The sequence below is a fragment of the Merops nubicus genome, unplaced genomic scaffold (genome assembly GCF_000691845.1).
Source record: "Merops nubicus isolate BGI_N331 unplaced genomic scaffold, ASM69184v1 scaffold18683, whole genome shotgun sequence".
Lineage (NCBI taxonomy): Eukaryota > Metazoa > Chordata > Aves > Coraciiformes > Meropidae > Merops > Merops nubicus.
The window spans coordinates 3614-25638 of record NW_008598441.1 but is presented as its reverse complement, the minus strand read 5'-3'; the positions used below and the strand labels follow the sequence as shown (position 1 = coordinate 25638).

At 38.7% G+C, this 22025-nt stretch overlaps 1 protein-coding gene across 2 annotated transcripts; it reads right to left on the bottom strand.

Moving 5' to 3' along the window:
* Positions 1-3167: 3167 nt before the first annotated feature.
* REEP3 (receptor accessory protein 3) lies at positions 3168-19557 on the bottom strand. Of its 2 annotated transcripts, none has more exons than XM_008937049.1 (8): positions 19490-19557; positions 15102-15178; positions 14479-14599; positions 13075-13188; positions 6086-6225; positions 4871-4878; positions 4253-4404; positions 3168-3482 (listed from the first exon to the last, which is right to left on the bottom strand). In XM_008937049.1, exons 1-8 carry the CDS (start codon positions 19547-19549, stop codon positions 3426-3428), a joined length of 729 nt encoding a protein of 242 aa, XP_008935297.1. In that variant the 5' UTR covers positions 19550-19557; the 3' UTR covers positions 3168-3425. The 2 variants fall into 2 exon arrangements, with proteins under 2 accessions (XP_008935297.1, XP_008935298.1); XM_008937050.1 differs by lacking the exon at positions 4871-4878 and adding an exon at positions 5337-5342 and having other exon boundaries at positions 6090-6225.
* Between the last annotated feature and the right edge of the window lie 2468 nt (positions 19558-22025).

Genomic DNA, 22025 nt, shown 5'->3' with positions numbered 1-22025 from the left:
TGTAATCAGAGTCTGGCCTAAGCTTATTTGCAGCTGAGGCCATCAATGTAATCCTCATCACAAACTGTATATTTTTAACATGCACAGTAGGTCTTGCTATGAAATATGAGTCAGTTCAGATATAGTTTGGAAAGGCCTGAAACCTCTATATCATCTAACAAGAAAGACATATTCTCTTTTAAAATATCCTTAACCTCTATGTAAGTTTTTCTTTACATTAGCAGTCGCATTGGTGGCAGTGAGTCAGTTCTCAGGAAACACTTTGTACATAAGATTATCTCATTTGACATGAGCTACATTTTACGTTCCAAAACAAAGAAGAATGTTGTTAAACTTCGATTTTTCTTTAACATTTTTACTGTCAAGAGCTAGACGGATCATTTTTGCAGTTGCTAAGGCAAAAAAAGTTTGAAAATTCCCTGTACACAAAGTTTAAAAGATTCTGTAATATTTCAAAACCAAACTAAACTAAATTCAACAAGCAGAAATACATGTAATCAGGATGAAAGCTAATTGTGCCATTGTGCCCTGCCAAGCATCAGCTGACAATGAACAGCAAGAAAAAAAAAATTAAGATAATACAGTGAACCAATTTTAGGATGAATTCAAAGAGCAAAATCAAGCTGTCACAACAAGAATTTTACAGTGGGACATTAGACTGGAAAAAGCAGCTAGGAAAACACTGGCAGTTTTATCACTTAAGACAGTATCTGAGACAACACAAGTACATTTATATGCAAACAATATACTGCCAGCTTTCCTAGTTCCATGCATAATTCAGAAAAAACAAAGAGTTTATTAAGCCTTTGTCAAGACTTAATTAGCAAACTAAGTCTGCCAGAAGTTACAGCCTCAAAACTGCATTTAGAGCAACTTACTGTCCATGAGTGCAGCAGAGCCTGAACTACTCAAATGATCTCTAGCCCTGGAAACGTGAACACAGTCCTCAAAACAGGATCTACATGAACCTGTAACAGGAACTGTAATTCTGAAAGAAGGGCTTACCCTGCTCCTCCCTGCAGGATTCTGATTTGTAGAAAGATGACAACTTTATTGCCATGCTTGCCAATAAAACAAACAAGATGAGTCAAAGCAAGATGTGGCAGCAAGTGCTCAAGGGTGATGTGCAACTGGAGAGTAACAGTTTGAGACTCCAGCCAAGGCCCAGGTTACTATAACTTTCAGAGTAGCAAGATGCGAATATATGTGCTTTAACATCTTACCTACCTTAACAGCCAGCCAGCCTTTCCCTGTATTCAGGGAAACAGAAGAGCAGCACAAACATTCCTGGGCCATGAGTGGTGAACCCCATGTGCAGAGGCAGCTGTCTTTCTGATCACTGCTGCCCCCACAGACAACAGCTCTTTATAAAAGCTACATCAGAAACGGCAGTTTTAGTTACAGGATTAGGGTTTTTTGCACTATACTCATTTGGGAGGGAGCAGCCTTCCTGTCTTCTGGTACAAAACTGTGTCTTTGCCTAGAATAATGCAAGCTTTGGCCTTTTAATCACGTATCGACTGTTGCAAGTTCTTACGGAAGCACTGAACTCCCTGGGAGGTGCTAAAAGCACTGCACCATCAGCATTATTATATCTGACCAAGGCTTTGCACTTGGCTTCCAGATGCCTACACACCAAGTGAGAGATGCAAAGCCAATACAGACCAGCTGCATTTTTGTCCATACTATTCAAAACCAGGCCCAAGGTCTAGAGAAGACTACTTCAAATGCGAGTACGTATGAAAAGGCCATGAAGTGGAGTGGATCACTGTAATATAAAGAAAAAGAACTGCAGCAGGCCCATGCCTTAAGAATGTCCTTAAAAGCATTGCACTAGACTTGCAGGTGACTATACCTGGGGGAAGGTCTGAGGATTGGAGTCTGAGATCCAAAGATAAAAGAAATCACATGCCATTTTCTCTTTGAGGAAACTGAAACTATCTCTGCCCATGCCAAGTAATAAAATACTATGTACAAAAAGTGGGTGTTTGCTCCCTGAATCCACAGTAGAAATACAGTCACACAGAAAACTAATAGCAGCCTAATTCTCAGAATTGCAGAAAACAGAACCAAAGGGGACCTCAAAAAGTCATTTTGACAAGTTCCTGCCTTGAATTACATTCCAAAATTAAGCTCTGTGCAAATAGTTATGCCATGGGACTCTAGGTTATAAAAAGGCTGACTGATTCCACTAGACTTTCAGAATAGGCCATTTCACTGTTGGTATTTTAGTAATTACTTCAGCAGCCAAATGAAGTACTACACAGCCAGCTTTAGAATCCACATATGATATGAAAAATACACACATACATGTTCATATATCTATTCATTCATTCTTAAAGTAATACAGAGCAAAACCAAACCAGGGTCTGGATATTTTATCACACATGCCCTCATGTCAGCATGACTTCTGATACACAGCTGAGAGGCTGATCAGATCCCTGAGGTCTCTCACTGGAATTGCTGCAAGTTTTACTTACCACAATTTTAACCAAAAGCTGATTTAAATCATGTTAAATCTCTCTATGTGAAGAAGGAAGACAGACAAACAAAACCAACAACAACAACAAAAACAACAGAAGAACAACAACCAAAAAAAAAACCCACACAGCCTTGTAATACATAGAAAGGCACCTGATCATATTAAGTGTTATTAGCAATTATCTACAGCATCCTAAGTGTACTTAAGCAATCTAGGTAAATCTTAAAAAAAGATTATGAAATACAAGAATTGCTGGCATTCAAAAGATACGCCTAACCTAAGTCACTAAAATGACATGTGCAGCTGTAAATCAGTGAGTGTGCAAAACTACACAGTTTTGCATAAAGTGCTAAATGTACCCCGGGTTGCACCTATCAGTGTTGGATGGGTTTGTTAAGCTTGGCAATATGATGCAAGAAGATGATCTTAAGGATGTACCATATCTACCTACCTTCTCTTTCCTTTTCCTTCCCCACCATCATCCACTGTACATTTGTAAATTACACAAAGGCCTTTTCAGGAATTGTAGTTCAGAACAACATTTCAAGTATATTTATCTTCCCATGTAAACTTGGGGACCCTGTGGGTTAAATTTTCACAAGTTCCAAATACTTACAACATCTGCTACTTCAGCTCAACTTGTAATTATTTCAGTCTGTCAGTACCTCTGGAAAAAAGCTGTTTCCTGTTACTCATTTAACTCCCATTTAAGGAGTGCTAAAATTCATACTGTAATTTGTCCAGATATAAGTCTAAACAATAAGCAATTACAGAAAAGCAGAGTAATACTTTATCCAACCATTTAGGTTCATAAACCCAAGTCCTACCAGATCTATTCATACATACTCATCATATGAATCATATACACATCTTTAACACTTGACACACTGAATTCAAGTTGTTATAATACAGCAGTTTGTCTTGCAGGCATTGTGCAATACACTCAGAAGTATACAGCGGGTCTCTTCTTCACTCTGTATTTCAATGATCCATACCGTATCTAAGGGGGGGAAAAAAAGTAATTATAAACTTAACAAAAGGAGTTAAGATCACTTCAGACAGAAATACTATTTACCTTTCCATTAATCCAAACTGGTAAGCATCTTTAAATCCACTTTGCTCACTCCACAGTTTCAGTAAGAAAATCAACTTACGACTGGATGAGATAGTTTTAACAGAAATGGGCAAGAAGGGTTAAGTCTCAACTGTTTTCCCAGAATTACACAAAAACTTTTGATGAGGTTCCAGAGGGATTGATCCTCAAGTATCTTTAAAGTTTGTGATACAAACTTTAAACTTGCCAATATAAAGCACTCGAAATCCTACATAGGATCTTCCATTGCTGTGTTACAAGTCACAACAGGCCATATGTTTATGAGTACTAAAAAGATCTGAAGCTTCTTTAGTCTTTTAAACAGCAGATGTTTACGTGTACACAATCAGGACATGCAAACACAGGTGACAACACCGCTATCTATGTCCCCTTCAAGGTGAGCAGTTCCTGGAATTTGGGCTTGTGCTGTCAGAATTAGCACTACAAGCACTCATCTCCTCTCCCTTTTTCTCACTCGGTTCAATTTCATTATTTCAGTTAAACACCCCAAAGAACAAAAGCCTCAAGCTTAAGTACTGTTATCACATACTTCATTTAGCATTCTGCAACCCAGTTATGGTTGATAACCCCTCTAAGATTAAGGGGGGGGAATTATTTCTGCATTATTAAAAATGCCAAGGTACTTATGTATTGAGTTTACCAAAGATTATACTTGCCTCTTTACGGCCTTTAATAGATTTCACAGATTTCATGCTCTGAGTTCTTCGAAGACCTCGCTGAGCAAACATTTCATCCTCTGAATGTGTCCCCTCCATCTCTTCATCTGTTTTATCATCTCCAGGATTTTTTTCCAGTGGAGTTTTGTAACCTTGAAAAAACAGTTTTATAAACATGTTTAGTGAGAAGTAGCTGGAACATCTCAATTGCTAAGAAGGCCATGAGTTTCATCTTTAACACACATCCTTTAAAGGACACAGCCCATCTGTTAGCAGTTTCAAACCAGCAAAAAACCTACTCTCTGCCAGGAGCTTGTTACTTTAAATTCTGTGATTTGTAAGTGAAGAGCCACTTGGTTCCACAGGTATGGAATGTAGTGGTTCCTCAATGGCCAGAAATCAACCCATCAGTCTACCACCGTCTTCTGCTTTACACTGCACTGCACAAACCTCAGTGGTCATCTTGAGAAGCACTTAAAGGGTTTTGGCCACAATGGCGCTGGGAGAAGGGTTAGACTAGATGATCTTTTAAGGTCCATTCCAACCCAAACAGTTCTATGATTTTGTGATTCATAGGATCTTTCTCCATGCTTGCATACTCCTCTGCATATTGAATACCAGAACTCCTTTCAGATCAACACAAAAATGCTGTTAAGGGTTGTTTACATCCTGCAAAAACAGGACCAAGATTATTACCGATGCTCCTCACGAGAGGGCGCAAAGTGCTTACAAACACATCCTGAAAAGCTCCTTGGGGTCCAGAAGCCCCATCACAGTCAAGTCATAGAGCTCCCAAATGTAGTCTGATTCTTTCCCCCCACCAAGTTCTCCTTTAATAAGGCCACTCCAGAACCTACAAACTGTAACACTCAGGACACCTTTTAAACTCCAAACCCAACCTGATCCATGATCAATGTATATTTGATCTTAAGCCAATATTTTATTTAGGCTTAATTAGATGCATTTCTTCTGGTAATTTCACATTTTTGTGAAATCAGAATGACACTCATCTACTCCACAGCTACATAAAGTAGAACTGCCTCTTCTGCCATTCTAGCAACAACATGCTTCTACCTAAACACACTTTCATCTTTTTCAATATGGAAGATTTGAATCACATTTGTTACTCCTGTAGTTTCTGACCAGGACTATTTGCGGTGATGCCAGTACCTCCTTATCTCTATTTGTAACACCTCTTCTGATGCATCAAAATCACATTTGCCTTTTCCACAGCAAGCATACTGGCAGCTCAGTCATCTTACAATCAATGTCCTTCTACAACTAGGTCTTTTCAACTCATTTGCACACAAATTCCCAGCTCAGATTAAAAAAATAACATATATCAGTCACCACAAGCCATCTTTTCAGTGTTGATGTGCATCAGTCCTTTATGACAATTTAATGCCTTCATCATTCCTATCACCACAAGCAATTTTACATTTTGAATGACCTACTGAATTCATTTCCACTAATCTTCCTCTATTTATTGAGCTTCCATAAATTTTAATGTTTAACCTTTTGCATATTTGTCACAGAAACAACACTTAATCATGCATTTTTTAGTTCCAATTAAGCTTTACTTTAGCAAGGAATTCTCACTGCTAATTGGCAAAGACAGGAGTAATGAGTACACTGTGACTACACTGTTAGAGGCTGCGAGAAGAAAATTCACAGTGGACTTCTCAACTGTCATGTATTTTGCTCAAGTCAACGCTGTTCAAGTGTACTTGGATTCTTTGAGGCTTTTTTCATTTCTAACTGGGGTAAATATATTTCTGCTTTCCCCCTTCTGCCTCTGGTAGATTGTTCTTTTAGCTAGAAAAAAATAAATACTTACTTGAAGATTCTCTGGTCTTCTTTTTTGCTTCTGGTAATGTCTGATAGGGTCTCTGTCCTACTGGCTCATCTCCTTGTATAGTAGTCAGATCATGCATACTGAAACTTCTCAGTTTCTCAGTTATTGCACCTTGACTCTGAAATACAACGACAGTACCTTTGAGAAACAAGCCAAGGTTTAACTTTGCTGTTCAAGGTGGGTTAAGATGTTTAATCCCATGCTTCCTTGTCGCACTACAAAATTCATTGAACCTAAGCATGCAGTAGTTTGAGTTTGCTCCAAGCATTGCTTTTACCCAAGCTTAACTGTATGATACCCCTAGACCAAAAAGGTAGGTAAGCCAGCAATTTCATTACAAATGTCTCATTTCAATCCTTTAATTTGAGCAAATAAAGGCTTTTTGGGTGAGGGGAAACATGTAAAAGAAAAACAAAAATTCCCCAAGCCATCAGAAATGTTCAATTCACTTCAAACATAGTACTTCTCTAGAAGTGCTAGGCAGTGTGACAGTTAACACTTCCACTTTAAGAAGTATGGTTGAAGATAAATAAAGATTTCCGCTGTTTTCTATTTTACCCTCCACAAATTTGAATACGCACAAGAAAGGAGTAAAGTGTTAAAAATACACTCTGTAACATTAACTCAAGTAACTGAGTAACTGGCAGCACTAGGAAAGCTCTAGTTGACAGAAACTTGAAACTGAAACCAAAGAGGTCCTGCCTGGGCTAGAGGCTAGCAGGTTCTCTTACTACTGGAGCTTTACTGTCGTAATACCAACCCCAAATCTAATGCTACATAGAAGGGTAGACGATCACAGTTGAACATTAGTATTCCTTCTCTGTCTTTACATGGGACATAAAGAAAGTCCCCCTTCAGAAATAAGAGTCATCAAGCAGCTCTTTCATATTACATCAGATTATATTATGAGAGCATTGAAGATTAATTTATCGTATAAGCAACTAAAAGAACAAGCACATTACTCAATGTCATGTTAAAATAACATTTAATTCTTCCTTGTCTGGCACATGAGGCAGAAAAATGTTTCAGAGGAAGGTTGACAAGCCTGCACATGAATCCCACTTTGAGCAAGGGCTCAAGATTTTTGTCTTATTCTTACAAATGAAGGTTTTAAGTAAAATCCCTCGTTTGAGCATTGTGTGAGCTAGCAGTAGCAGAAATCTGGGTACAGTTCCACACACCTTTCTCTGCAACAGCACCAGGCAGTTCTTGCAGCAGTGGCCACAGCTGTGCATTCCCACTCTCACGGCAACAAGTGTTTGCAGATGGCAGACCAGCACACTGCAGTATTCCATGTTAAAAATAACCATGGAAAGCAAGGAGACAGTAGTGATACTCCTTAAGCTTGCATGGCTACCAAAGACGGCATGGGGGGAAGTGGCTGAAACCTAATACACATTTTCTAATGACTAGTCATTAGTACAGCTTGTAAAACTAAGTGTGCTACAGAGGCAAGAAGAACCTACTTTAATTGTTACAACAACATTCATACATTGACACTAAACAATAACAAAGAGAGGGTTTCTTATGAGAAAAGTAGACACTGTTACTTTTCCAGTTCTTAGATACATGTAGGATAACTTAACAATTCTCAAGAACACAACTGCAGCTTGCCTTAGAGTTAAAAAGCACTAAGGACATTGTACAGTCACTGTATTGTAATTGTAGAAATTATGAAGTCAATACAATTCCCTCAAGTAGCTTAAGGCAGGTCCATCCTGCCTTAAGGTAGGAATCCTGTCCTCTCACTACTCCACTTACTGCTTTGAAGAACATTTGCACAGTAAACCAAATCAGGAACCAGCTATGCCTGACAGCTCACGGTCAGCTGCTAGGACCTAGCGAAAAGGACTGGAGAGACAGGATTGCTTCTTCTGACAACTATTACCAGCTTACAGTGTCTGCTATAACACATAAGACTGTTGAACAAGTCTGCAGCCACTGCTTGAAGAGATGAAATTGGACTCAGGTCTCAACCACCAAACACAGATGAATGCATAAAATAGACCCAGTTGTTTCTCAGCAGAATTCATGTAAGTTCAGCACAACTTCACTCACCAAGTGTGGACAGAATCTACTATAACAGTGACAGAAGCTGCATGTGGTGAGAAACAAAAGTATAGATAGACACACTTGCATAACTGTTGCACAGCAAGTTTATTCATCATGTGATATACTGCAAAGAGACATTTGAAAATTGTGCACGATAATGTAATTAAGATGATGATACCTAACAGGCTAAGAAGAATTCACATGAGAAGCCTGTTATTTCCTATTCCACTGTGGACAGAGAGGACTAGATCCAAGCTGTAAACATTCAGCCTTATTTTTCAGTGCAGCTTTTGGATGCAGAATTTTATTTTTCCAAGGGGAAAAAAAGTTAACCCTGTGCCATAAAATACCATTGTGCCCTTAACCAAACTGACACTTGATGAGGCTGGAGCTCCTGTGGAGCACTGCCTCATCAGGGAGGACCTAACAGATGCCTACAATGGGACCTGCATTCCAAACCTACTTGCCAAGATGGAAAGGTTTACTCAAGTTGCACACAGTAAATACTAAGAGGTTTGAAAGGGTACGTATACAACTAAGAGATGCAGCACACATGCCTGAAAGTCACAGTAGGAATGAGGGCTGCACAAGCACTGCCAGACCGCACAGTCTGGTCCCACATTACACCAGTTCTATGCAGGTACTCCCTACGGTCCCCCCAGTCTCCTGTCTGAATGCTGTCTCCATCTCACCCCTAGAAAAGATCCAGCTGAGCCAAATCAGGATTATTTCTACTACACACCATAGCATAAACTAGTTGGAGGGTAAATTTCAAGGTGTTTTGGGTGGGTTTTTTAATTACTAACAAAACAACCCCTACCCACAATCACTGTGCTGCTCATATAGCACTTAAGATTTAGAAAGGCTCTTCCATCCTTGATGCCCCAAAGAAACAGATAATTCCTTTCGGCTGCAACAAAGCATTCCATGAGTATCTAGATTAGAAAAATATTAAATAGTGTCCTACTGCAGGAAATGTGAGATTAAATACCCTCTACTGCAGGAAATATGAGAGTAACATTCACGTTAAGAATATTAATGCATTAGGAGCTTTGTGATCTTGTTTGGAAGTTCAGAGAGCTACTAGCCACAGCTTGAAAGCAAGATGTTCACCTGCAAAACAGAAGGCAGAGCAGTCCAATTGCAGGTAGGGCTGAAGGGGGATTCTCCTGCTTCCACACTCATGCCACAGGTATGGCAGCCGCCCCCACCTCTCCCCAGCCATAGACACAGCTCCAAGATGACAGACATAAGAAGATGGCAGAGCAGCTGCCACACCTGCACTGTTTTCCCATTATTTCAAGAGTTCCTACCAGTAAGGATCAAATGTAGCAGCCTGCATCCAGCCCAGAGGCTGCTAACTAAAATCACACCACAAAAGATTGGCATGCACACATTTACAATTACAGTCCAGGAAAAAAGCAGCACAGAACAACTTTGGTGCTTTAATTCCTATATAACCAGACATTGAAGAGAGAGAGATGAACTGTGAAGTTTGTGCTGTCTAAAAGAATGAGTTTGCTTATTTATTCGATAGCAGTTCCTAAAATGTACTAAACACTTTTCAGAGACTGCACTGATTACCAATGGCCAGTCTGAAATGCTAAAGTTGTAACAGGTTTCTAAATCCAGTTGTTGATAAATATAGCCTACTTAAGGGACTCCTCAGGCTTCACTGAGCTATTGCTATGCCATCTCATCAGCTGACACTCCTGTATGAAATGCCGTTCTCTATCTTGTTATTGAGCATGTATTTTTATAGTCTATATACTTAAACCAGGGAAGTTGCTGTAAACAGACACCACACAGTTATGTCTGCCTCCAGGACTCTTTTTTTGTTGTTTAAATTGAACTTGCACCTCGTCAGTGGACAGGATCACTGGAAAAAAGCTGCTTGCCTTCATTGGACAAGTTCTCAATGGACTTTGTGTCCACAGAGCTGCTTGGAGCTTTGTGGACACAGAGCTGGAGTGTGCAGCCCCCACATTCCCAGCTGTTCTCTCCCTGATCCAATCCAGGCTGACAGGGAACAATTTCTGTTCCCTCTCAACCTGGAGAGGGACTGCTGTCCCGTGGATGACCTCTGCAGCATGCCAGGCAGTCCCAGCAGGGAGGAGGGATGAAAACAGTACTGCTGCTGGGCCAAGCTGCTCACTGACACTGGCCGTATGCCACTGCTGGCTGCAAGACACCTCCTTCCTCTGCCATGTCCTCAGTGGGAAGAAGGGGAAGTCTGGGCAAGGCCATGACAGTAATACTCAACCAGTGAAGAGGCAGTGGGTTCAGAACAACTAGAAGACATGTAGAAACACAGCCCTCATGTTAGTCGTACCAAATAATACTTTTACAAATTAACCATATTTCTGTGGCCTCATACAGAAGGACAACACATTTTACAACTTAATTAGCAGCAGAACTTAGTGTTACAGATATAATTCCCACAAATCCATATACTGTTGAGCTAACAGAGTTCCAAAATAGCCTTCCTATCATTGAAGGCGTCTTGTTGCCAATTCTTCTATACTATGAAGAAAATTTTTATTAGAAAACCATAAGATACAATCTATGCCGACTTTTACCTCTAAGTATCCTGAAATCAGGAAATGGCTCTTTCCCACAGAGTCTCCTTGCAATTTTACCACGTTCCTAAAGCCAGCATAAGCAGACACCATAGCATCTTTTGCTTGGACACTTTAGTGAACAGAAGCTTTCTTTAGATCTCCTCCCTCTTCTGTTTAGCCTCCAACATTCTCTACTCCTAATTTGAGATCAGATATGTGAGAATAAGCATGCCTGCTCCTTAAAAAAAAGAGTGATGAAAGTGTGTCTCCTTCCCATCAAAACTGATCCCACTAATAGGATTCCATTCCTGCAATCCTATAGCATGCTCCACCAGCCCATGCTGAAGAGATAATCTTTTCACCTGCTGGAGGCAGCAGTCAACTCTTAAAAACAGGGAACAAAATCAAGAACACATGCATTGTGTCTCCATTTGCTTGCACTGAGCAGCCACACTCAGCTTTTTGGAATGACAAACTGCAGAGAGGTTTAACATGCCAAAATAAAGATTTTTTCAGAGAGTCTCCTCTTTCACACATGTTTAAAAGTCACATCTATTTTAGGTCTTTGGTACTGTGCTGGTTGTTTTGCCCAAGCATCTCATCTGCACTGAACTAATTCTGTACAAATATTCATGGACATGTTTAACAAGTTTTAACAAATAGAGCAGGCATCTCGCCAGTCACAGCTGAGTGGCAATGAAAACTGAACAGACATTTAGGAAAAAGTTATTATTTCAGAAGAAAGTGGGAGGAAGCATTTGTGTTGTTTATTTTACAATATTTCTGTAACACCATAAGGATTAACAAAGAAATACCCAACCTTAGCCAGCCAGACGTAAGGAAAACACACACAGAGCATAAAGATTATTACAGGTACACACTGGAATAAATTATGTTTTGCTGCTTGGCAAAGAATTTGCATTTTAGCATTTAGCATAGTTCTTAAACTGTTTCCCAGTACAGTACTTTGAAGTTTTGTTTGTTGAGCTTTTTCGTTTGTGGTTTGTTTTGGTTCTTTTTTTTTGTGGGTTTGTTTTCGGGGGGAGGTGTTTTTTTTTTTTTAAATAACTTATTTTCCCTCTGGACACTTTCACTCCTTCAGAGATATGCTCTATTTCATTCTAAATTATTTCATGCATTTATAGATATATATATATATTCTAAGGCATTTCATGCCTCAAAGCACATGAGTAACAAACTAAAGAACTAGTGATCAAATTGAATCACATTCTTCATATAAGGCTTGTGTCCATACTTGAAAACAAAGTGTGGGTTTTTTTTATACTACTACCCACATGTACCTTTAAAAAGAAAGAAAACAAACAAACAAGATACAAGGATTTTTACAGATCTTTTTGAGATAGCATTTGAAATGTGGTTCTTAGAAGTGTCTTTGATTTCTGAAGCAGGAATTTCACATACAAGCAGACAAATTTAAGTTAAAATGCTGGTTGTACCCACTTCACTTTTATAGGTGGGGTTCTCACAAGTTACTTTGTTACCTACTAACAGCATTCAGGTTTTCAGTCCTGTTACTATGAACACAGCAGTTGCATTTATTCCCAAGGAGATATCAATCCTCATCACCAACTATCACTTGACTAGGATATACACATCCATCTTCCCATACTTTTTTTGTGTTTTGGTTTAAACTACCATTAGATAGTAACTTTGCCTAAAGCTGTACTCCTTTTGGTGAGCCACAAGTTGCTTAGAATCTTATGTAAAAGCTTATATTTTGTTTTCCTAGACCTTGAAACCTCTGAAATTCAACTGAAGGTCATGAGTTTTGTAGGAACACAACTCAGGAACAACCACAGGTTATTTAATGATTTAATGGACATTACATGACAAAGCAAGAGTATGCTAAACAGGAATATGCAAGCTTATGCTTAGTGTATTAATTTAATACTTCAATCAAGTTGCAAACAAGTTAATTGTGTCAAGGTAGCTTTTATCTGTGGTAGTCTTTCATGCTCTACTTCATACATGGAGTTACCTCAAGTTGATTGGAGAAAAACAGCAGAAAAGCCAGAAATCCTTTAAATAGTTTGTTTACCAACAAGAAAGCACAACAGAGACAGAAAAGAAACAATGGTCATCTTTACCAAGAACCTGTAGAGAAAACTGCATGGCATTTTTGACTATGCTAAACTCATCTCCATCATCCAAGAAATCACTACAAACCATCTTAAATAATAGTATGAGGAAGACTAAAGGGCTGCAATCCACTGTGTTCCAAGTTTTCAATTCATTTGCAGAATTATTCCTTTTATTCAGGAATGGCAAATCCTCAGTACAATTATACTGTTCTATATCAAGGAGAAAAGCAATTCATTCAAGCAGAAAGTTACCTTTACAGCTGCTGTCACTGCAGCAGTTGCTGCCAAATTCAACCCTTGCCTTCCAAAATTCACCATGGTCTCATAGCCTCTTTCTTTGGCTTGTACGATGTACTCATCAATCTCCTAAAAGCAAAACATACTCAAATTTTAGATGGCTGTGCATAAGAGACTATTACCCCACAGTATTATTTTTCCATCAATAAAGAAATACAGAAGAAATCTTTGAGAAAATATTTAATGGGACAATTACTCTTGTCTTTGTATACTGATGTTTTGAGTCAGTTATACTCTCTCATTTAAAAAAGGATTATGTCTGGTCAAACAACAAGATAAGATGGATCACTTTTGCCCAGCTCAAACATTGCAGCTACACAGCAAGTTCCTAACAGAAAATAAGTCTAACTTGTCAGACAAAAGTTTCCCCAAAAATAACATGCTTAAGGTTAAAACAGAGCTCCTTAGAATAGTAGAGTCCTCTCACAAAGAACTTCTGAAGGCAGAGCCTTGACATAGTGAAGTACAAAGGAAAATATAGTCATGACATTTATCCCTGGCTGTGGTAAATGCCTAGAGTTGGAGATAAAGGCTTCAAGGTAGTTCACAATAGCTAGCAGACTACAGGGAAAAATCCCTTTAGTTTATGAAGTTGCAAATCATTTCTAGTTCAACCTTCAGAAGGTCAAGATGACCTTACTGTTTATATCAGTGGCAATCATGTCAGCTACCTGTTTCGCCAGGCCAAGCACTGACCTTTGTGAAAGGTGATTTTTCTGTACTGTGTGGTTTTTTCTTCACACCTCTGCTAATCACTCTTTCTACACACCCAAACAGGTTATACAAAAAGAGTTAAGCAGACCTGTGGCCCTACTATAGTTTGGCTAAAACTTAATATCCTTTAGCTATTTTCTATTTGGGTCTTTTCTGTGGCAGATTGGTCTTCCCTTAAACCTCAGCAGAAACTCCCTCCTCTTATCCTGTCAGTCTGCACACCAGAGAAATGATAGATGTAATTTGTCCTGAGAAGTTTTATTGCTAGGTTACACTAGCAAACATGGTAACAGGAAGAGCTATTGCTAAAACTGCATTCATGGTTCTGCACAGAGCACTGCACATGTTCTTCTAGTAGGTCTAACTGCATCACTTCCACTCAGCTGGGCTCCCCAAAGTGCACTAAGTAGACCAGAGAACACCAAGCTATATCATGTCAAAAGAAAGTAGTACATTGTCTGCTCATGCAAGTTAAAAAGAAGCCTATCTATGGACAGTCACAAGCACTTGTCTCTGCTAGTCCAACTTCATGCTGCCTGGCAAAACACTAACACACTGATCTGCTTTTATCACATATCTAGCAACAGGTAGTATGTCAGCAAACGGTATTTCCACATTAGGCATTATAAATAAGATAATTCTTACCCTTTCTTTAGAAGAAAGAAGAGGGTGGAGAAATTTTCTGTAGATTAAACTTGCCCCTCTAGTATATGGGGAAAGGAGCCAAATAACAAAAGCTATCTTCAGTTCATAGTACAACGGAAACCTACAGACAAGTTAAAGGTTGCATGAAATCAACAACTGCAGTAAGAAAATGCAGCACAGTAATTAATCATTATGAAGAGATCTCTTTAAAAAACACAGTTATCCATTAGCATATAGGAGTCTTCACATACAAGAAGATATAGTAGACAAAAATTAAACAAGTTATAGACCTATTTTTTTTTTAATTAGCTTTAATTCTTAAATTTCATTTAAGAAATGGAAATAGTTAATACACTTGCTTTGCATTATACATTCCTATACAGAGATGTTATAAGCCATCCTTTTAAGGGTTCCATTCCCCTATTCAATTTCTACAGCAAAGGTGGAAGTTTTATTGTCCCTACTTCAAGCGACAGCCAAGAGCAAGCTTGAAAACAGATTTTAACTCTTCGCAGACACCAAGATCTTTCCCTCAAAAAAGGACTATCAACAAGCATAAATACTGTATAAAAACTAAATCATTACAAATCAAAGAAGATGTGGAACAAGCAGTTTAGTCTTACCAAGAGACTGTTAGGTCTGTTACCGTTTCGGTCACTGTATAAAGAGCAAACACAATCCAATACATCATCCAGCGAACCTGAAAATTAAAGCACTGTTTTCAGTAAGAAGTTTGATTTCACCCTTCCCACAGAACACACTCTACATTGTACAGTCAGTTCAGAGTTGTCAAAGCAACACATTCAACACTATCACAGCCTGCATCAACTGGGTTTCAACTTAAATTATATGAAGTTCCTAAGGGTTTTCTGTTCTTAGGTAGAACTGGTGGCAGCTTCAACAAGCTAAGTGAAATGGATGGGTCCCAGGGTCAGAACCTCACCTATGCTGGTTTCACATATTGGATTCTGCCTCTAGAAAGCTTTAGTGATAAGAAGAAAAAAAAACAAAACCACACACCACAAAAAAAAAGCACCACCACCACACTGCAAAGAGTCAGTAGATTATCACAAGTATGAAGTGCAATTCCCACTTTGGTACCAAAGGATATTTCAGACACTTCCATGCTCACCTGTATGTTGATGACACAGACACCTGAGTCAGCATTAGTAGGTCAAGTAGCCCTTGCTTTCATTTCACAATGTATTTTATTAAGCTATACTTTGCAATTGAGTTCCACATGTGCTTAGCATTATAGTATTAACAGCGGGAAAGACAGGAAAAAAGCATTTTCATGGGAATTAATTCTATTCATATGCCAAGAACCACAAAACTGTTGTTAATATAAGAGCTCACACAAGCATTTTAATGTTTCAGGGGTTTACATCTATATATTTCTTTTGTTCACAAGACTTACACTGAACACCGTTGGTTTGAAATCAGGGAATGTTCTCAAAATACAAGTTTCAGTTCTGTTTTGTAATATTTAATTAAATCCCTAATTTTTCTTTAGATATTTGGTTATCTAAACTGATTACGTCTTTCAGAATAAATATTATAAAGAAAACAAATACATGGAACTACTAAGATATCAGTGGCCAAATTACATCTATTTCCAAAACAGGTCAGTGCAAACTAGCACTTGTTTTTCATATTAACTGAACACCCAGTGTGTTCTTTAAATTCCAACATGATCTACACAAGAAAAAAAAAAAAGGTTAAAAAAAGAAAGAGAAGTAAAGAAAAGCATCACCTGCAACCAGAGGCAGTAACCTTATTTCATTTGCAAAATACAGACCACTAACTCTTCTGGTATACCCACAAAGCATTAAACACTGTGTTAGACAGTAGTTTGAGTCTTAAATTTACAATACTCTTTGAAAAGGAGGAATATATATACTTCCCTACAGAGGAAGTGGTTCAGATTTAATCTTCACTTTTAAGGCAAACTCTTTTTGAAGTGGACTTCAGTACTCAAAACCTAATGCTACAGCGTTGCCTGTTTGATAGCTGCACATTATGCTTTAAAACCACCTCCTTTCTCACAATTTGAGACCCATTTATCTTAAATGCTTTTCTACATATCGACTTGAAAAGAAACTTAGTCATGTGATGACATTCTTCACTTCAATCTCTCAGAGGATTTAGGTATTTCAGGCTTGAATAAACCAAGACAAATGTACTCAACAGCCGAAGTCATCTCTGACAGGCCATGTGACATTTAGACTGGTGACCCTTCCCTGAACCAGAGTTAACACCTGAATAAAATTAACATCCACCCTTGCCCCATTAACCGAAGCATGATGCAATGCAATTTTTAAGATGCCATGCAAGACTGAATTTTTTTCCAATAAATTTTATCCAGGCTATTCATTCTTCAATCAACATCTATTTATCTAATTAGGAACAACAGTAGGAGTGGAGTAGCTCTTTGAGCTGCTAGGAACAGTAAGAAATGCTCTGGCAGAAGGGCAGAGAAGATCTGCCAGGAGTCCTGCTGAGCTCTGGGCAAAGATTCTCACAAACACAAGTCAAATCATATTTTAGTACAACTAATGCATGACGTACCAAGAATGACTTACCCTGGTTTTCATACTACGAAAAAAAAACAAACATGAAAACCAGAAGGTTGTATCTCACACTACCCAGATGCCTATCATCTACTTAACTCTTAAAGATGAAGTTCCAAAAGCTTTGAGTTTTGCTTTTTACGTTAAAAGGGTGATTATAGACTTGTTTTGTTGAGCTTTTTTTCTAATATCCAAGCATTAAGCTCATCTTTGTTAGCTTTGGCTGAACCACTTCCTTTCAAGTCAGGATTTGGAAGCCAGGATTTGAGAAGACTGGTAACTCAGACTTCTAAAATACAGTTCAGATGCTTATTACAAACACTTTGGTGTAACACAGTGAAAACACTCAAAGATCTTATTCAACTCCATTACACCAGGGTTATTACAGGAATAAATAAATCTCCTCAAAGGATATTTCCTAATTTCTAGAACTAAAGTCCATAAGTCTTTTAGATTACTAATACCATCAAAAATGTTTTGCTTCCCTCCCCCCCCCCCCCCCGAAATAATCTTTGAACAATTTGCTGCATCATAATCTACACAGCACGTCAAGATGTCTGTACTCTTTCTTCACTTTTTACTGGTGGAAGCAGTGGCTCAGGAAAAACACTTCACTGTTACAAAGCTCTTGTAATCCAGCAAACAAAAACAGATGGCTCCTGAGCCACACATAACCCTGGAAAGGAAGTTGTGCTCAGGCCATAACATGACTGGCAGCAAAGCTGTGGCATTTGGAAGGCTGCAGTCAAACCTACATGCTCTCTGTGAACGAAAATGACCCAGCTGGGAAGAGAAAAGCCATGGATCATCCCTATTGATCTATCTGGACACTCAACCCAACCAGCAATGGATTGTAACTCACTGATGAATCCGTGTCATTCCCTGCCCACTGTGATGATTCTCAAGCCCCACAAACATTTCATATGCAACTGCAAGTTCAGGGACTGCTCCAAGACCACAGGTGACTGAAAAGCAGTGTTTTCACACTAAATGAAAATACACAGTTGGAAAAATATGGTTCCAAGCCCTACTAAAGGTCATGTGTAAATGACAGGCACCTATAAAAAAAGGATTTCCAAGAAAGACAACCAAGTCACAGCTAACTGGAGAATTACTATGAGTCAAAATATCAGCATTCTGCAAACATGTGTCTTCTTTTTCTAGGAATCATACTGCAAGATACAATGGTAACCTTTTAAAGTGATTTCTTGTATTAGAGTTTGAAAATGCTATCCTCTACTTAGCCTGTGGATCACTTCTGAGGGATCAGGGAAGAAAAGCAGATTATAAATTCTTTGCGTTACATCCTTGCCTTACAGGGTAAGGTAAGCAACACACAGGAATTTCTTGTCTTGGTTTTGATGATTTTTCCTTCCCAGAAGTTTAAGCTCCACTACCTCCATGAGCATAAACAAGCTCTCATCAGCTTCTACCCAGAAAACAGAAGTAGTATGAATATGATCTCTACTTTGAAGCCTCAATGGAGGGATCAGACTAAATGGAAGGCATACCAGGGGAGGAACAACAGCTACTGCAGCTAAGTACAAAGCAGAGACATCACAGATCCAGACAGCAGAGTTAGGTCACAGCTGTGGCTCCTGAGTTCAAGTAACTGATGGCACTGACTCCATGCTGAGTCAGGCAGCCAAGTTAAGAACAAGGTTCAGGAGGGAATATAGGTTAGTTGCTGAAATCAGTTAGGCTGCCTCTTAAAACAAGGAAGTAACTCAGTGACCAAAGTTCCTTGTGACTGCAACTGGGCAACATTCTTGTGGTAATCATCATTGCTTACACTGAAAAGTAAATAATTGAGCAGATTAATTCTAAACTGAAGTAACTACAGTAATTTTGTTTTTCTCCATCTTACTCTTTGGTCTGTTCTGCTTCTTTCTTCCACATGATCTTAAACAAATCTTTTCCTTCCCTGGTTACGTTTTTCTCCTCTTTGAGGAACAATAGATTAACCAGAGCTAGTCCTTTCTCAGGTGGATTTTGAATCCCCTGTTGAGTTCCATACAATGACACTTAAACTGCTGCTACTGTTCAAGTGGTCACTGAGAATCAATTCATCAATTTTTTTGCTACAGGTCTTGGCAGAATTTTGAAATCTTTTTTCTACCCTCTGCCCACAAGTGCATTATTTTGGGCACTTCACTAAAAAAGGAGCCAACATTTTAAGGTTTATGTTTAAACATCCTCCTAAAAATATCTGTATAAACCATAGTGTGTTGGACACGTTTCATTGCAGTCTATGAAAAGTCTGAGAAACCTTAACTTTAGCTCTCCAAACAAAATTCCAGGATTATCACTACATTCACACAGGTGTTGTATCTAACATTAAGACAGCTGAATCAAGCTTTTGTATGCTTTACTGCACTACGAAAATTTCAGTTGCATGTCAGAGGTATTTAATTAAGCAATTAAAAAGTAATGAGACTTACATATTCTTTCACATTTTTTGTCTTCACAGCTTTGTAGGAGTAATATGCAGGATACAGCATCCCAAACACCAGCCTATTAGAAAATAAAAAGAGCTTTCAGAATCTGTAATACTGTATATGGCAAAACAGTGACAATACATCATCATCAGAACAATGCAGCCAACTTAAAAAAAAAAAAATTCTCTATCTTGAAAAAAAAAAAATTTTAAAAAATCACAATGTTTTAGGTTGCTTGGAGGAAGTTTTAGCCACACACAAAAACACAGCAACATGAACAGAAAAGGCCCTATGCCCTGAAGACAACACACAGTTTTGTAAGACTGCCTCTAGTAGATCATGTGAAACTAGTGGCTCTTCTGGTTCAGCTATGAGTAAAACCAGTCTTGCCATCTGTCCATACCAAAAGACTGTTTCTGTGTTGGCAGTGCTATCACACTTAAAGAGCCTCTACTATCCATAGGTAAACAGAATCATCGACTTTTGAATCATCTACTTTCAGCTATGAGTAAAACCAGTCTTGCCATCTGTCCATACCAAAAGACTGTTTCTGTGTTGGCAGTACTATCACACTTAAAGAGCCTCTAACAACTATCCATAGGTAAACAGAATCATTGACTTTTGAGTCATCTACTTTTATCAGATTACCAGAAGATTCTTCAAAAGCAGTTTTAAGACAATAAGGTGAGTTAGATAATTTCACCTCCTCTTGCTAGAACTCTGCCACAGCAACACATGGAAATGGAGGCGAGTGGGAATTAATCCAGTTCTGCTCATACAGACAATTTCTGCTAAAAGTCATCACAAGTAAGATGCAGAGCAGGGTGAGAGGATGCCAAGCAATCCATGCTGGGAGCAGGATCAGGAAGAAAAGATCTAACACAACTTCGTCACAACACAGCATTTTGTAGCAAAAGTCTTGGCCAGAGACTAGTAGAACAGTTCTTTTAGAGGAGCTGGACAGCAGTAGATGCTATCTCCTTGACAAATGCAAGAGGTCCATACTTTTATGTCACCAGCTTGCTACACTTATGTAAAGTCAAGCAACTGCCTGCCCTAAGTTCCAGCTGACCTAAAGCAGCCATGACAAAAAGTCTGGCTACATCTCTGCAGCATCGCTTAGCACTTGCACAGGATGGTTATGTGGGAGAAATTTACCCTTGCAGGAATATCCAGAGATGATCTAAGCAAGTACAGAACTCTTAAGTAACTTGGTTTCTCACTTAGGTGAAGGAAGATGCATCACATGTTTTTAATAAGAGTTTGCTTGGGACATATCTGGCATGTAAGATTTCAACTCAAGTTTGCCACCGTAAATAACCAAAATTTAAGCTTTTATAGTTGACACAGGTGACTTTAAATAAGTGGTCTACCTACAGAGCCACTGCAGTAGACTGCATGACACTACCAAACTTTACTGTTAGACACAGAGAAGAATCCTGAGAACTTGCAGCCCAATTATTTTCTTTTTAAGCAGGTACTCCAAGAACCTTCATCTTCCACAAGACATTATTTGTACAGACTACCACAGAACTTTCCTAGTGTCCAAGACATCAATATTTCAAATATTATTCAAAGTTTGAATTCTAGCATTTGGCATATAGCACCTTCCAAGCACCACTCTGATATGTAGGCAGAAGTCTTCTGCTTGGTAGAAGGCAAATTTAGAGCATTAAAGTTATCTCCAACAGTTAGCTTAAGTGGAAAAAAAAAAAAAATACAGAATAGTCAACAGCAAAGGTGAGATACTTTTTTCAACATAACAGATATCATAGAGGGTTTCTTTAGTGCAAGAGAAACACACAGTTACCCATGGAAGGAAGCCTGTTGCAGGGCCAGAGGGATACTAGCAGAGGTACTAATGTTAAGCTATAAATGTCACAAGTGAGAGTGGAGGATAAAATTATGGGAGCACAAAATTATGGGAGCACAATTGCTGAACCTTTCATGTTTGAAAGGACCTTGTGCAGTCATCTCGTCCAATCTCCTGCTCAAATCAAGGTCAACAACAGTTTTGGACCAGGCTACTTAAGGCTTCAGACAGTTGGGTCTTGGAGACTTCCAAGTAGTTTTCACATCCTCTCTAGGCAACCTGTTCCAACTCTTAATGAACCTCCTAGTGCAATTTTAGTTATATCCAGTCAGAACCAGAAATTTACAACCGTTGTCTCCCTTGACTGAGTAGCACAGCAAGAGAATGGGTCTGCATCTTGTAACTGCCAAAAAATTATGTAAGACTGCTAATAAGTCCCCCAAAAGCCTTCTCTTTTCTGGCTGAAGAAGCCCAGCTCATTCAGACTATCTTCACAAGTCACGAGCTGGGACCACCCTGGCGGCCTCCACTGAACTTTCTCAAGTATATTAGTATCTTTCTTGCACTAAGAAGCCCAAAGCCAGGCACAGTCAAATGTAAAAATCTCACATATACATTCCCATCCTCTCCTGAATATGTAATATGTATGTACTTTTAATCAAACTATGAGGAAAATTACTTGTTTCTTAAGAAAAATCCCTAAACACTGAACCATATATTTTCTTA

Coding starts and splice junctions, on each gene's coding strand:
- REEP3 (XM_008937049.1), bottom strand. CDS start 19,549: ATGCTGTATCCTGCATATTACTCCTACAAAGCTGTGAAGACAAAAAAT. Junction 15,179..19,489: donor CAAAAAATGTGAAAGAATAT/GTAAGTCTCATT, acceptor TTTAATTTTCAG/GTTCGCTGGATGATGTATTG. Junction 13,189..14,478: donor TTCTTTCTTCTAAAGAAAGG/GTAAGAATTATC, acceptor TTTTGCTTTTAG/GAGATTGATGAGTACATCGT.